General features: G+C 37.8%; 1 protein-coding gene across 1 annotated transcript; it reads right to left on the reverse strand.

Moving 5' to 3' along the window:
* Positions 1-7,897: 7,897 nt before the first annotated feature.
* LOC150002533 (uncharacterized) lies at positions 7,898-13,565 on the reverse strand. Its single transcript, XM_090285082.1, has 3 exons — positions 13,150-13,565; positions 10,775-10,855; positions 7,898-9,881 (listed from the first exon to the last, which is right to left on the reverse strand). Exons 1-3 carry the CDS (start codon positions 13,213-13,215, stop codon positions 9,453-9,455), a joined length of 576 nt encoding a protein of 191 aa, XP_090141208.1. The 5' UTR covers positions 13,216-13,565; the 3' UTR covers positions 7,898-9,452.
* Between the last annotated feature and the right edge of the window lie 3,281 nt (positions 13,566-16,846).

A 16,846-nucleotide genomic window follows, 5' to 3' on the forward strand; every position in this document is an offset into this window, starting at 1 on the left:
GCACACAAAGCGCTCTTTGGTGCTGTGGGAGACTGAATAATAAGCCCCAGAAGATGTCTACATCCTCATCCCCCCAACCTGTGAATTTGTTACCTAACAGGGTACAAAGGACAGTAGATATGATTAATGTAGGATCTTGTGATAGGGACATATCTGGATTAGAGTGGTGGGCTGATGTCATCACCACGGTCCTTATAAAAGGGAGCAGGAGATGGGAGGGGAGACAGCAGTGGGACAGCAGAGGCAGAGTTAGGATGCAGCCATGCACCGGTGGCCTTTTCAAGTTGGAAAGGGCAAGGGACAGATTCTTCCCTAGAGCCTCCAGAAGGACCAGTCTGGCCAAAACCTTGATTTTATAGCCTGACAGAGCTTCTACTCCTTTTTGGATTTCTTGTCTCCAGAATTGTAAGAGAATAAATTTTTGTTATTTAAACTACTGCATTTATGGTAATTTTTACAGTGGCAATAGGAACCTAATACAATTTCTCTTCACAAACAATTTAGGGTAAAAATTCAGATTTGAGCCTGGAAAAGGGGAGAGACACTAGCAGTGGTTAGCTCCATCTTTCGCTCTACTGGGTTTAACATAATTATGAAGCTACTGTATGGGGTTGCTTACTGATCACTAAGCCAGCTGCGGAAAGGATCGTCAGAAAGCAGAGTTGGCATGCTTTTGTAAGCATGCATACTGGTTATCTGTGAAATTATTCAATAATAACAAGCCAAAATAATTAACGTTTCAATTCTGTGACATAAATATCTGTAACCATTGTGCAGGGCAGAAAAGCAGGCAGAAGACGACTTAGCTAGGAGAGCAAACCTTCCCCCTGAAGCCAGCTCTCCAGCTGAGAACATCTGCCCTGAAGCACAACAACCCCCGCACCCAGGGACATAAGTTATTGTTCATAAAGACAGTATTCTACTTCCCTACCCAGAAATCTCTTCACTTTCAGAAAGAAAGAAAAAAAATGCTCCTTGGGCTGGGAAATAACCAAGCTCAGCCCGGTGCTGAGAAGCCAATTCACCTGTGTTGGTGGAAGCCTGTGTGCTCCATTTGATGATGGTTCCTTTTCAACCCAGCATGGGGCTTGAAATTAGACCTACCTTGTAGCATAAGACAATCAATCCTGTTAACTTGCAATTATCTGGAAGGTGCTCCCTCATAATCAGCCCATCATCCCCTTATTCCCCGAATACACAATACTCTCTGGTAATCATGTGTTGTTTTTTTTCTACCCAGAAATCCCAATCCCAAATCTCTGCCTGTAAAAACTCTACCCAGCTCTCAGGAGCAAATTCAAATACTCATTTGCGACATCACCTCTTGGATCTGCCTTGCAACTAACCTCTCCCCTCTCGGTGCTCTCGGGCACTTTATCTATAGGTCACGGGGTCTCAACTTCAGCACTATTGACATTTGAGGGTAATTTCGTTGGGGGGCTGGTTCTGCACTACCCATTATAAAATGTTTAAGGCCAGCCTTGACTTCCGCCCACTAGATGCCAGTAGTACTGTCTGCCCATCATGATAATCAAAAGTTGTCTCCAGTTATTGTCTAATGTTCTCCAGGGCGCAAAGCTGCCCTAAGTTGAGAAGCACTGATATAATAGATACATCACTATAATTAACCCCACTCTGGTGCAAGTGGTAATTTCTGTATCTTGCCACCCCTGAAGACTGTCAGTTTTTTAAAAGAAAGCACTATATCTAATTAGTTCTATGTCTACATTCAACTCTCACTTCGCACAAAGGGAATAGCACGTCCCTTATGTATAACATGCATTAAATAAATACTGAATGTATGAATGCATTTACTACTGTCCTTGACTTAAGATTCACCAGTATCCTCAGGTAACATTTATTGAACATTTTCCAGGTGCCAGGTGAAGTGCTTCGTGTATATTAATCTATTCGCCCTTCACAAAAGACATATGAAGTAAGTGGTCTTTTTTATCTCCACTTTTTAAGTGAGAAAACTGAGGCACAGAGAGGTCAGGAAATTTGCCAAAGGTCACACAGCAAGTAGGAAATTTTGTTTTAGACCTTGTACACTTTAACTATACTATTTACTATGTTTAGAGACAAACATGAAACCCCTTGAGACTCAAAGAGAAGAAAACCTGGTTCTCAGGAAAAATGAAAAACAAAATTGAAGAGACGATGAAAAAATATGAAGAGTAAAATTTCATTAGTGTATACGATTTTCTTTCTTCCAACTGGAAATAAAATACATAAAAATGAGATATCAATATGTCTGTTGGCCGTCTGTATGTCCTCTTCTGAGAAGTGTCTATTCAGATCCTTTGCTCATCTGTTAATTGAATTGTTTGGGTTTTTTTTTTTTTTTTTTTGGTGTTGAGTTTTACAAGTTCTTTATAAATTTTGGATATTAACCCCTCAACAGATATAACAGCAAATATGTTCTCCCATTCCATAGTTTGTCCTTTTACTTTGTTGATGGTTTCCTACATAAATACTCAATATCACTAATCATCAGAGAAATGTAAATTAAAACCACAATGAGATACCACCTCACACCTGTCAGAATGGCCATCATCAATAAATCAAACAGCTGTCCAGGATGCAGAGCAAGGGAAACTGTCTGCTCTGTTGATGAGAACGCAGACTGGTGCAGCCACTGCGAAAAGCAGTATGGAGATACCTCAAAAAATTAAAAATGGATCTGCCTTTTGACCCAGCAGTCCCACTTCTGGGAATATATCCAAAGAAACTCAATACACTAATTCAAAATAACATAAGCATCCCTACGTTCATTGAAGCATTATTTATATATAATCGCCAAGATATAGAAGCAGCCCAAGTGCCCATCAGTAGATGAGAGGATAAAATAACTATGGTACATATACACAATGGAATACTACTAAGCCATAAAAAGCATATTTTACCCTTTGCTACAGTGTGGATGGACCTGGTGAACATTATGCTAAGTGAAATAAACCAGTCAGAGAAAGACAAATAGCGTATGGTTTCACTTCTATGTGAAAACTAATGAACACACTGAACTAACAAGCAAAACAGACACAGACTGATAGATAGAAAGCAGATGACAGCTATGCGGGAGGGGAAGGGCCTAGGCAGCAGAGGGATCAAGCAAAAAGGAAAAAGGACCGTGGACAAGAGTGTGCTGATTGTGGGGGTGGAAGGGAGCTAGAAGAGGGATAAATGGTGACGGAAAAATACAATTAAAATAAAGTTAAAAATGAGGTATTAATAAAATGTGAGTTAAACACATTAATACATTCAGGAAGGAAGTCAAACTGGAAGTCAGAAAATAAAAAGTGGAAAGGTTTCAAGTTAGGGCAGAGCTTGGGATCTGAGTCACGTCCCTTCAGCGTGACCACTCATACACTGTCGGGAAAGATAACAGGGTTCAGTCCTCCGCAGTGTGTCAGCACTTACCATTAACCACGTCATTCTAGCTCGGGATCTTTCTCTCAAGAGTGATGAGTTTAAATTAGATAATCTCTGTGGTCTCTTTCTGCTTGACACGGCTGGGCTGTAGCCAGTGCCCTAATAGCTTGTCTTGTAGGTGTTTCCTGTCCAGGCACAGGGCTGGGTTCTGTGGGGACGCACAAAGGTAGAAGGCATGAACTCCCTCCTTCAGGGAGGGGCCCTTGATTCTCACCTGTGCCAGGTGAGGCTCCTGGATACCTTAATCCTCAGCTGGTGTGGCTGGCACCTGAGGTCAGCTCCCTTTGACCCTGTAATTGACCACACCTGACTCATGATTGCAGGCACTGTTATAATTTAGCAACTTTCAGAATGTTTGTAAAAGAGTATCTGGGTTTTATTAAAAGATTAAGAATTTAAAGTGAAATGCTTATTTATTCCTCTAAAATATATTGGATTTAATTGTGACAGAAACACTGGGTTGTTTCAGAATATCTATTCTCTTTGTTTTTCTTATAAATAGAACTCTCAGTTTTATAGTTGGTCACAAAGCCATCCAGCATAATTATTCCATAATCAGTCCTCCTTCCAGCTAGGAGGGGCTGTATGACTAATCTCTGGCAATGCGATATAATAAAATTGTTAGGTGCAACTTCTCAGAAATATGCATAGAGGGAAGGATCCATCTCTCTTCCTTTCTGCTGGCCGGAATGCAGACAAAATGACTGGTGATTATGCAGCCATTCTGAACCATGAGATAGAAGCCAAATGCTGGGTATGGGAGGGAACAATGAGATAAATGAGTCTAGGTCTCTGTTGGCCATGAAATTACTTTTTCCATCTCTGGACCAACTACCTTCAGTTTCTTAACCTGTGTGTGAGAGAAACTTCTATGTATTATTCTTCTATAACTTCTGTAAATTCACTATAATTTAGGAACATCTGTCACTTATAGCTGAATTTTATCTTAACTCGGGGGTCCTTGGTGTAGTAAGTAATGTTTTGGGGTTTCTTGTTTCATTTGTAAGGTAAACGCATGTCTTCCTTTTAGGACAATTGCAAATGTAGAAAATACAACTGATATAGAAGCATTGGCGCTTACAGTATTTCTTAAAAACCAAACTACATTACATGGCTGGATATCTTCTGGAACATATGTGTGTGTGTGTGTATACACACACACACACACACATATAGTCTTCTTAAGCCACTTAGGCTGTTTTCATATCATGGCTATTATGAATAATACTGCAATGAACATGGGAGAGCAGATATCTCTTCCAGATACTGTTATCATCTTTCCAATAAAAACCTAGAAGTGTAGTTGCTGTATCATATTTTTAATATCTTGAGGATCCTATATACTCTTTTCCATAGTGGCTGCACCAATTTACATTTCCACCATTAGTGCACAAGGGTTTCCTTTTCTTCACATCCTCACCAACACTTGTTATCTCTTGTCTTTTTGAAAATAGCCATTCTTACAAGGGTGACGTGACATATCCTTGAGGTTCTGGTTTGCATTTCCCTGATGTTGAGAGCTTTCATGGACTTGTTGGCCACTTGTATGTCTCTTTTGGGAAAAACATTTCTTCAGTTCCTCTGCCCATGTTTTAATGACTGTTTTTTCCTATTAAGTTGTTTGAGTTCTTTATATATTTTGGATATTAATCCCTTATCAGATATATGATTTGCAAATACTCTCTCCCTTTCTGTAGGTTGCCTTTTATTTTGTTGTTGGTTTCCTTTGCTATACAGAAAATTTTTAGTTTGATCATGGTATATAACCCTTGTAATGCATTATTGAATTCAGTTTCCTAATATTTTGTTGAGAATTTTTACATACATATTAATTAGGGATATTGGCTTATACTTGTGTGTCCTTATAGTGTCCTTTTTTGGCTTTGGTATAAGCATAATTCTGGCCTTATAAAAGGCAATATAAAGACTTTCCCAGACAAACAAAAGTCAAGTGAATTCATCACCACTAAACTCGCCTTACCAGAAATGCTGAGAGTCTTTACTGAACTGAAAAGATTAAGGCCTTTTATCTTTTTTTTTTTTTTTGATAGTTTAATTATAGTGTGTGTTGGAGAGGATCTATCTTCAGTTTCTTTAGTGACCTATGAGTTTCATGAACTTTGATGCCCAAATATCCTCCTAGATTTCAGAAGTTCTCAGCCATTGTTTCTATAAATAAATTTTCTGTCCTCTTTTTCCTCTCTTCTCTTTCTAGAGCTCTAGTAGTTTTTAAACTAATTGTTTTTTAGGTATCTATAGACTACATAGATTTTTTTCACTTCTTTTTTTCATTTTTTTCTTACTGGAAAATATGAATTAATCTGTCTTAAGGGTTCCCAATTTTTTTTTTTTTTCCTGCTTGGCCAAGTCTATTACTGAAGCTTTCTATTGAATTCTTTAGTTCAGTCATGGAATCCTGCAGCTCCCAAATTTGTTTGCTTCTTATTTTATGTTTTCTGTCACTGTGTTGAACTTCTTGTGTATTGTTTTCTTGATATTTTTAAATTGTTTATCTGTGTTCACTTGTAGCTCTCTGAGAATCTTCAGAACAATTATTTGGAATTTGTTGGGTAATTCCTAGAAATCCATTTATTTTACACCAGCTACAGTAAGTTTACTGTCTTCTTTTGGTGTATTAGCATTTCTCTGATTCGCCATCATTTCTGTTGCCTTACATAGGTGTCTGCACATTTGAAGAAGGAGTCACCTCTCCAGACTTTACGAACTGACTTCAACATGAGAGTACTCTTATGTGGGCACAGGCATGTCGCAGCATGTTGAGAACCAAGTCTAGCAGCGCTGGGCACAAGTGTGGGAACGGGTGGTGGCGATGGGTCCAAGAGGATATGTAGGGTTCCCAACATTGACAACCATGGGGTACTTGACAAGGCCAGTGAGAAGCCTGTGGTGGCTTTGAGGATTGCTGGGGTCTTCAGCAGTCCCTCCAGGTCCAGTGACTAGGGACCACAGCAGGAAGCAGTCCTGGCCAATGACAGTGATGCATACGCACTTGGCTGTGGGGCCAGCTTCAGGTGTCTGTGTGGTGTCAGGGGCCTTTCTCAGACACACACACCGTGGTGGGGGCCAAGAGAGGTGGCCGGGGCTGCCATAAACTGCAGGCACCGGGCAGCTGCGGGGTCCTGATTGGTGGGGCCCGCCACTCAGGCTGCTGTATTTCACTACAAGCACACAGCAGTCGAGGCTAGTGACGGGTTGGGTGGGGGGCTGCAGCACACAGTTGGAGCAGCTAGCTAGGGGTAAGCACAGCGGTGCAGGCCAGTGACAGAGACAGGACTGGATCTGAGCCCACAAGTGGCAGTGCACCCCGGCTGTCACTGTGCTCTCTCGTGGCTACACAGTCTCCCCTGGATACGAACACAGTCGTGGAGGCCCGTGGCAGGCATCAGGCCAGCAGAGCACAGGGACACAGCTGGGCGGCTATTCCCAGTCCTGCACACAGGGTGGTGGGTCTGGGCTGATATCTCACACTCTGCCCTTTTTGTTTCTCCTTTTTGTTGTGAATCTATCGTGTGTTTGTTTTGTTTGTGTTTTGCCTTAGGGTACATTATGGATATTTTAAAATTCATTCTGTCCGGTAAATGCAAAAAACTATGAGGAGGGAAGCCTCATATGAAGTCAATGTAAGTAGAAAAAATAACCAAAAAATTAAAACTGGTGGGAAAAATGATGAATGTTGCATTTGATTTTAGAAAGAAGCTGATGGTAGGGAGCCTTTTGAAGGATGAAGAGAGACTTCCACAAAACTTCGAAAGTGCTCTCCTGATGCCATGACAATGGTCAGCTAGAGAAGAGACAACCTAGAAATACGTTTGACTTGAACGTAACACTGACATCGAAGCCTATCACTCCAATGCCATCTAATAAGGAGCTTAGGAGGGCACTGAAGAACTCAAGGATGAAGCAGGTGAAAATTCACAAACCACTTGTTACACAGATGCTGCCAAAGTTCAAAAAGCTTTTGAAATAACTCAAAATCAAAGTGACTGAGTGTCTTCAATAGGGTACCTTCTGAATACTTACGAACGTCATCATTGAGCAGGGCTGCCTATAACAAAAGATTTTCTGTAGAGATAAATGCACTTATTTAGGAAACCAAATGCCCAATGGAAGGTTTTTTGTTTTGTTTTGTTGTTTTGTTTTGTTTTAGGAAAGCATCCAAAGAAGTGAATTACACACTTATTTGATAAAGTGCATTTGAAAACTTAACATTTTAATCCCACATGAATTACTTCGCATTTAAGAGCAAAATGATCGACTCACGAAAGTGCTAGTAGACGATGTTTCAAATAGAGAAGCTTCCTGATTTAAAACATGTTACTGTCATTTAAGTACGGTGAATGCATTTTTATAACAATAATATTAGAATATACGTGGCTTTAATATTTGCTAAATAAACAATTAAAACTGGATATTTATTTATTGAACACACACATGTCACTTGATATTTTCATAGTACTTAGTAAAATTTTTATTATATATTTTAACCTGTGAAGATATTTTCCACAACTTTACCATTTTATTAAACCATAAAAGTCAAAAGCAGGAAAAGAATCCACAAGTTCATTCATGTCTCTGTTTTACAAAGCATAGAACCATAAGCACCTCAATTACAATGCCCTCCAACCAAATATTCAATGTAGGAATTTCATGGCTAAGGAAAGTTCTCCTTAAACACAAGGGAATTATCCTTCCCATATTACCACACTGCCTTCTGTATTATCTAAAAGTAAAGAAAGAAAACAGCAACTCTTCTTAAATATCTAGTTACTTGCTTAGGATAACTTCTAGAATATAAAACTTTTAAAAAATTTTTAGCAGTAAATTAATTTTTTTATTAAAAGCTCTTCTTTTAAATCACAAAACAAAGTTTAAATTATTTAAGGAAGGAAGCACATTTTAACCTAGTGAATTGAATTTTTCTTCTTCACAAGCCGCTAAAACAAAATTACAGTAGAAATGAATTGATTTACTCATATACTGGAAAAAAGAACTTGTTCACCCTTACTACGTTTGTGGAGTTTGGAGGATGGGGATGCAATGGGCAGATTGCTTTACTCAAAGTCTTTTCCAGATTGAAACGTTTATGCTTTTACTAAGCATCAAACACTTAGGATATAAGTAATACTGAACAAGAGTCTGTGCCCTCAAAAGTTACAGTACAAAGTCTAAAACAATTTAAATGTTCAAATTTTATAAGTTTGTAGCTTATAGGGGTTTAGAGATTAAGCAGAATATCGAATATGGAAAATAACATTGACAATAATAAGTGAAAAGGGGGCAGATACAGAAAAGACATCATTTGTTCATTTAAAGTGCTTCCAAGTGCATTTTTAAATCTCATAAGCCCTCTCATCCCTCTCATTTTGCGTTTTAATTATTTCTACCTAAATTCAAACTTTCACTCTTTTTCAACTTTCAGCCCTTCTCTAAAATCTCCCCTGATTATTCCTATCCTCACTAATCTCCCCCTCTTTTCTGAACTCCCCAATAAGAGGAATACTTCTCTAACGATCACTGGGTATTTAATAATCTGTGAGCAATAACCACTTTGCTTGAACCATTTCTTTCTTTCTCAACTGGGGTGCAAATGCTGAAAACAGACTGGGAAATAACCAATAACAGATGACAAATACTAGCTTAAGAACCGCCATGCAGGGAGCTAAGTAGAGCAGGGTCCACGTGGCAGCCTCTTCAGCAGCTGAAATCTTCATGGGTGTTAAATGAGGTCAGTTATACAAAAGGGGTGAAAAGAAAACTCTGGACCCCTATCTCAATGAGTCAACCAGCCACGACTGAAATTTTCCTTTTCTGATCATTTGAACATTGACAGTCCCAAGACTGAGTCATCATGATATGGGAATCCAGCAAATGATTGAGCAAGAGGCACAAGATCTCATGAAGTCGGATGCTTTGGAATCTTTTGGCAGGGAGGACAGAAGAGCTTAGAGGTGCCTCCTTCAGGGTAAGAGTGTTGACCTGGCTTGAGGAGGGCTTAGGGCTCAAAATGATGAGTCTGGATCATCAATAATGACTTCGTGATCCGATGTTGTGGTCTTCATGGTAGATGTAAGCACTGTGGTCAAAGAGCTTTGGCTGGTCACAGGGGTAGAAGGCAGGGTGCTCTGCGATCCATGCAGGGTAGATGGGGCAGGAGATGGGGTAAGGCATGGGTCAGGAGATGGAGTAGGACATGGGGCAGGAGATGGGGTAAGACATGGGTCAGGAGATGGAGTAGTACATGGGGCAGGAGATGGGGTAGAAACAGGGGTGCAGGACACATGACTGGACTTTCCATCTGCATGAATGATGACGGCGGGCTTGCCAAAGTGAACAAAATACACAACCAGAGCAACGAGGGTGGTAGCAATTAGACAAGCCAACAGACACACCAGAAATGTTTTCCAGAGCGACCATGGTTTTGCTGCAACCTGCAAAGGATTACAATAAGTGGATACTTCAGCAATTTACATAGTGGTAACCTAGGAAAATGGTTGCATTTAGAATAAGGCTAACCTTTTCCATTACTTCAAATGCTGTAATTTAAAGCACAATATATCAACCTCCCCAACTCTGTCTCTGTCTCTGTCTCTCTCTCTCTGTGTCTCTTTCTGTTTCTGCCTCTCTTTCAAACAGGCACACACACACCCCACATACACACATACATACATATCCCTTGCCCACAAGTCTATAAGAACAAAATGTCTCCTCCTAGTTACCCTTTCATATTCAACCAAAAATCTGTCATCGCAAATGCAAGTAGGTTGCCTCAGGGATATATTCTTTAAGTTATTACTGGCTACTGTCATCACAGTATAAATTAAATTATCTAATTAGTCCTCATGGGTAGAAAAATAATGAATAGACATAGCAAAACATTTGGACTGGTTATCTTTGAATGATGAAAATTGCAGGTATTCTTTTTGTTTATCATTATTTCCTGTTTTCACATTATGTGTTGAGAGTTTATAATTAGGAAATTATGTATTAAATACATTCTTATCTATGAAACAGAAATAAAACGACTTTCACTGAGCTCGAAAGACATCAAAATAGAAAGTCTTTGGTATGGAGGGGATCTTAAAGGAACAGAATACAACAGTGATAAATGGTTGGCAGCTGAGGGTTCTAGGCTTTGGCCAGAGACTGTGGAGTGGCAGCTGGGAAGAAGTGTACAGTAGCCAAGGGACGAGCGGCAAGTGAAGTGTTAAAGGAGAGCAGAGCCTTGCAGAGGGCCTGTGAGGCAGGGCCTGCCTGTCCCATTTTCCCATTGTGCCAAAGGAGGACTGAAGACTCCCCACCTCCCCCAGTTTTCAAACCTTACCCATTGCGGCTGGAAGGCCACAGGAGGCAGTCTACAACCATGGTGTGCTCCCTCATTGGAACAGTAGGGATTTCTGGGTAACTGCAGAGAAAGAATTTAAAAGAAACAAACAACCCTGGTTTGTAAGGCTAACAAATATTGATTTTACCCAGAAACATAAACATATAAAATATATTTAAAATGAGGTGACTTGAACATGTATTAAATGAAGAAGTAACCAATTTTAGGAGAATCTGAAACTCTAAAAAAGGTTTAATGATATAACATAAAAATACATTTTTCACATCAAATGATCAAAGAAGAAAACTAAATGATCGTTTCAGTAGATGCCCAAGGACCATTGAACAAATTTCAGTATTCAGCCCTCACACAAGCAAATGATACAAATTTCAAAGAAATAAAAATAAAGGAATAATTTCCAATTATGACAAAGAATATTGACCTCAGACCAGTGATCAACATCACAGTTAACAGTAAAATGTCAGGCACCTTCCTTTAAAGCCAGAAATGAAGAATGTCTCCTACCACCAATATCAGGTAATTTTTTAGACATTCTCATCAATATGTATCAATAATGGAAATGTGAAGATAAAACTAACTATACATGATATGATTGTGTACAAACAATCCTATGTAATCTATCAAAAGTAATAACTCATTAAGTTAGTTGATTGTAAGATATGAAAATTAAATGTAATAGCACTTGTTTTATGTGTGTGTGTGTGTGTATTAGCAACTGCTATTCATTCATGATAGTAACAAAGCATATAAAACAGTGAAGCATATAAAATGTCATAGGGCTTATATAAAGAAAACCATTGTAACTTTACTGAAGAACAAAAACACAACTTAAATAAATGTCCCTTTACAAAAGTTTTCAGTAGCATAAGCGCTCCATTCCCTGAATTTTAATTAAGAGCTTTATGGAAAATTTTAGAGGAAAAAAATAAGTAAATGGACAAAAATTTCATATGGCAAAATACATCAACCAAAACAATAAAATTACATTAAATTGGAATGGGAGGAGAAAGAAAGTAAAATATTAGCAGTAATTTTCTCTGCAATGTGTCATGGGTGTCTATTTTTCTTTGTAATTTTCTACATTTTCTAAATGTTCTAAAATAAAGTCATAGAATGATCGTGAAAAAATATCTTCTATCCCTAGTTTTGGGGGATCTAAGAGATTGTTGTCAGATTACTAAAAATGGAAAATTCTCACTCTTCTTTTTCTTAGTCTTACAAATTGATTTGACTGTTTGTGCTTTTTCAGCACAATTAACTAATTATTTGACTTAATGGAAAAAAATTGCATAAATGTTTTCTGCGTATGGGAACATACTGTAACTCATATTTAATATATTATGAAAAGAAGACAAAATGATGTACAGAAGATATTAAAGCAATGACATTTTTCAGCTTCCCTGACACATGAGGCATGCTCCAAATTCATGTTATGGTGGTGTAGTTAATGAATCTCCAAACTGATCACAATTACAATCCTCAAGTTGTAAAACAATTCCCATGTCAAATCCTATCTTTGTATTTATTTTATTTGACTTGTCACTTGGTTCTGCAACCTCAAGTTAATTACAAAATTAATTTTCTTTGTTAGAAATATAGTTGTCAAGGTTTTTAAAAAGTAGTTTCTTTTTTTTTTTTTTTTATTTATTTTATTTTGGTTTTTCAATTACAGTTATCCCCTTTTCCCCCAATTTCTCTCCCCCACCCAGCCCACCCCCTCTCCCGCAATCATATCCCTCCCCTAAAAAGTAGTTTCTTATAACGAAAAGACTATATGTGAGAAACTTGAGTTTTGTTGCCATTGGCTGGCTAGACTTCTGTTTCAATTTCCTCATTTGTAAAATAAAGGGATTTGTTTGAATGGTGAATGAGACCCTTCATATGTTAAGAAACATAATTTTTACATTACTAGAATAACACATTTTAAGCATAAGTTCCTCTGCCATAAGACATTTTTCATAAAGCACCAGTTTAAATATAAATAGCAAAAGAGAATAAATATTTTCATTGAAACAAAATATGCATAAATAGAAATAATATTGTCAATTTTTGCTATAAACACACATTTCAAATCATCTACTCCAATTATGTCTACTGGTACCTTATTATAGGATTTTTATATTAATATTAAAATTTAGGCAAAAAGTCTAATGCAAAATTTCCCAATGATGTGAAAGCACTATTTGGCATACTAAATAACTCCCTCAACATGTATGATTACAGATAATAAAATCTCAGATTCGACTCATCCTGTAATAGCAAATATCAAAAAATACAATTAATTTTGTTGAAGGGCTAGATGTTAAAGATCGAAAGCACGAATATTAGCCATGAAAAGATTAAAGGATACTTACAACACTCACCAGCTCAGCTGCGTTTTCTTCAATACCCATAGTGTGTTTCAGGTGTTTCCCATCCATTCTGAGGGTGCTGGTATCCCAAACGCAATCCTTAAGATGTCTGTACTCACTCTGAGGACCAGAAGTTAGGAAATGCCGAATTTATGTTAAATAACTGTGTATTTATTCAGTCTGGATTATATAAAATAATTGGCTTCTATTTCCTGAAACAAATGTCCATATTCAGCCCCAAAGCACAAATTTTTGCTACTTGAGAAGAAATAGAAAAATTTTCTCCCTCAAAATGTCTAGTAGAAAATGATCTCAACTGCCAGAATGACTCTAGGATTCTGAGCAGATGTAAACCTTGCCCTCTTTATTTCACAAAATGTATTTACAGTCCCAGAAACTGATTTCTAATAGGTTAGGAATTTAGTTTTTGCTTCTAAAAAAAGCCCACAAAGCCACTCCTTAATTATAAATATTGCAGAATTATGTGGCTAAGCAGAGGATTATGGTGATGACTAACTTCAAAACTGTCCAAAAAAGAAGACAATATTGAGATTACTGGATAGTGATAAACTTAAATGAACGGTGATTAAAATCTACTGCACTATCTAAGTCAGTAACTACACTGAGATTGACAAACGGAAAACAAAACATTACAATGGCTTTAGCTAGAGTAAAAAAATAAAAACAAGATATAAGTATACTTCAGTAGCTCTTGATTATGTGAATCAAGGATTATCCACAGTAAACCCTGTCCACTTTTTAGCACATTATATCTTGATTAGGTTATGTAACAATTGTCTCTGTTTCTGATGACTCCTAATCTTTTAAGTGATCAGGAACTGGAAAGAAAGAACGTCTTTGGTTCTGTTCCACTTCTCACAAAGAGAGGTATGCATGATACAGCACGCAAAATTGAGGTGGTGTTTCCAATCAATCTGAGAGCTGATGCTATCTGACCTTTTGACAAAGTGGCATGCCGTATAGTATAGAAAAAAAAAATGGCTTTTCCTTTTTAGTCACACATTTCCCGTAGGCCAACAACTTTGGTTGGGGGTTGCTTAGTGACAAGAACTTCCAAATATCAATAGACTTACACGTATTTTAATTTAAGAGTAGACAGACACGTCTTCTTGTGTGTAATAGGTATGTTCATGAAATGTTATGTAACTGAACTCCAAACCTCTGTACGAATTAAACAAATAATAAATATGGTTTAAGTCTGTTAGTTGCTAATTTCTCCGTTCCTTCCTTCCTTCTTTTCTTTCTTCCTTCCTATCTTCCTTCCTTCCTCTTTCTTTTCTTCCCTTGTGGCCAAAACGAATGCTATCTCATTAATCCAGTGTCATTCTGATGGTATCTCAGCCCATTCTTTAGGAATGGTGGAAGTTGAGATCTTCAAATTACAATTCTAAACTTCTCAGTGGTGGTATAAATTTTTGAGTAGCAAATAATGAGGAAAAGTACCTCAAAAAGTTATCATTGGGAACCTGGATTCCACCTCTTTTTCAATGTAGCCCACTACATTTTATTAGAAAGACATGACGTCTCTAAAGCAGAAGTGAAAAGTCAGAAGATGATAAAAATGGTCTTCAATGTACTGAAAAGGTAATTACTGGCAAGCTAGAATTCTATGTGCAGCAAAAATGCATATCAATAAAAAGCTTATATAAGATTACTTGAAGTTATCAACTGACAGTCTGTTGTGAGTGTATGTTCATGATATAGTCTTTCCTATAAGTCAGTCAGGCAGCTGGTCAGCTAGCTGCCTGCTGAGCAGCCCGGAGCCAAGGAAGAGACAAGAGTCATACACAGTAACTATGCTATTCTCTAAGCTTTTATTGATGCAGGTTCACCAAAGGAGAACATCAACATGCATTAATATTCTACTCACACTCTAACAATCTAAGAGAATTGTATCACACACACAGCACTCAATGGGGGATAACAAACCAGAGTCCCAGAGTCTCAGTCTGCAGGTCCGGGAGACAGCACGGTGGGCAGAGGAGTTGTCAGGGTCTTACAAGGAAGGACCTCTGGAGCCAGGTGGGCAGCAGGGCAGGTGAAGTCCTCAGTCCAGCAGGTCAGAGCCTCTGGCAGCCGATGCCAAGGGAGATCTGCGTGGCGTGGAGCAGCACTCTGGTGTGTGGAGCTCAGCTGTCTCAGTGGTGGTCTGGAGTCTGCCTCAGTTATACCTTGAATGTGGTGTACTCCACCCTCTGGGTCCTTCCAAAAATGTCTTGGTACCCCTGATGCCAAGTTTGGAATTTATCCAGCAACTTATGGGTGGTACATGGCTGTTCTGCTTGACACCCCTGCTGACAAGAGTGGAATTTCCCCAGGAGCCTATTCATGGGTGGTCCTGCTCTGCAGACATGGTTCTTCTGATCACATGTGCAGATACCTTAACTGTGTCTCCTTGCCAGATGTGTCTAGAGTGACTTAAGTAGTTTCCCTCTTGAACCAAAGTGTCAAGGCTGACCGACAGCCTTTTTAGTTGACATGAGTGAGTTTACTTTGTTTTATATACTTAATGTTATCTTACTCAGACCAATTTTTTCATCCTGCTCTCTACACACTCAAAAATGAAAAGAAAAAAAAAAAGGAAAGCAATCTCATTTGGAAGGGTTGAGATGTAAAAAGGAAAGATAGCAAAACAAGAATATCCACTATGTTGCCTGGTCCTCAATACTGTACTGAAGTTCCTAATCAGGGCAGTAAATTAAGAAATTAATGATATGAATATGCTAAGCTATTCCTATTTGCATAAGAGTATAAACATAAAAATCTGAAGAACCCACAAGCAAACTATTAGAAGGAATCAGAGTTTAGCCAGATTAGGAGATATAAAACCAGGATACAAAAAATAATTCAAGAAATCAATTATATTTTTGTATACCAAAAACAAATATTCAGAAAACTTAAAGAGATATTATTGGAAATTTTCAACTATCTAGCAATAACTCTATCAATAGATATACAATACTTTTACTAGAAAATTTATAAAACCTTATTAAGTAAATCATTAATAAAGTCCCAAATAAATGAATCTCAGAAATGTCAGCTTTTCAAAGCAGTTGATAATAGCACAAAAAAATTAAATATGTTGTGCAGAGAGGTTGGGTATTGGGACCATTTGTGCTTCTACTTGGCACTGAAAATGAGCTAGAAATCAAAAGAAAAGAAGATCAATTTCTGCTTCTCTTCTATTGCTATGTTGACTTGCTCATGGACTTCCAAATAGGGAGATGTAGAACTTTGAGAAAGTTATCCAGAAGCTCAGTAGATTAAGGAAAAAAGTTGATAAACTAAGATAACAAAAGTTAAAACACTCTAGGTAAATGTTTATTTTGCATTTATATATATATAACTATATAAACAAATATATAAATATTAACTACATATTTCATATATACTATATATGCATATAAGTGTACATGCATACAAAATATTAACAATTTTGGCATTGAGTGAAAAACCCATACTTAACTAATATATATGCAGTCTGTCCAGAAAGTATCCAGCCATGTACTACGAAAAATAGAGACATTTATTGAAGATACAAGATACAAGAAACATTGTACATAGGACAATGACACCTAAGTCCCCTTCAAAGGAGGCATCTTGGGACATCACACAGTTCTCCCAATCACCATCAGCTGCCCCATTGTATTTTCCTGAATCTCATCAATGCTCTGAAATC

Source organism: Furipterus horrens, unplaced genomic scaffold (assembly GCF_987537825.1).
Source record: "Furipterus horrens unplaced genomic scaffold, mFurHor1.1.pri manual_scaffold_8, whole genome shotgun sequence".
In the NCBI taxonomy this organism is placed as follows: domain Eukaryota; kingdom Metazoa; phylum Chordata; class Mammalia; order Chiroptera; family Furipteridae; genus Furipterus; species Furipterus horrens.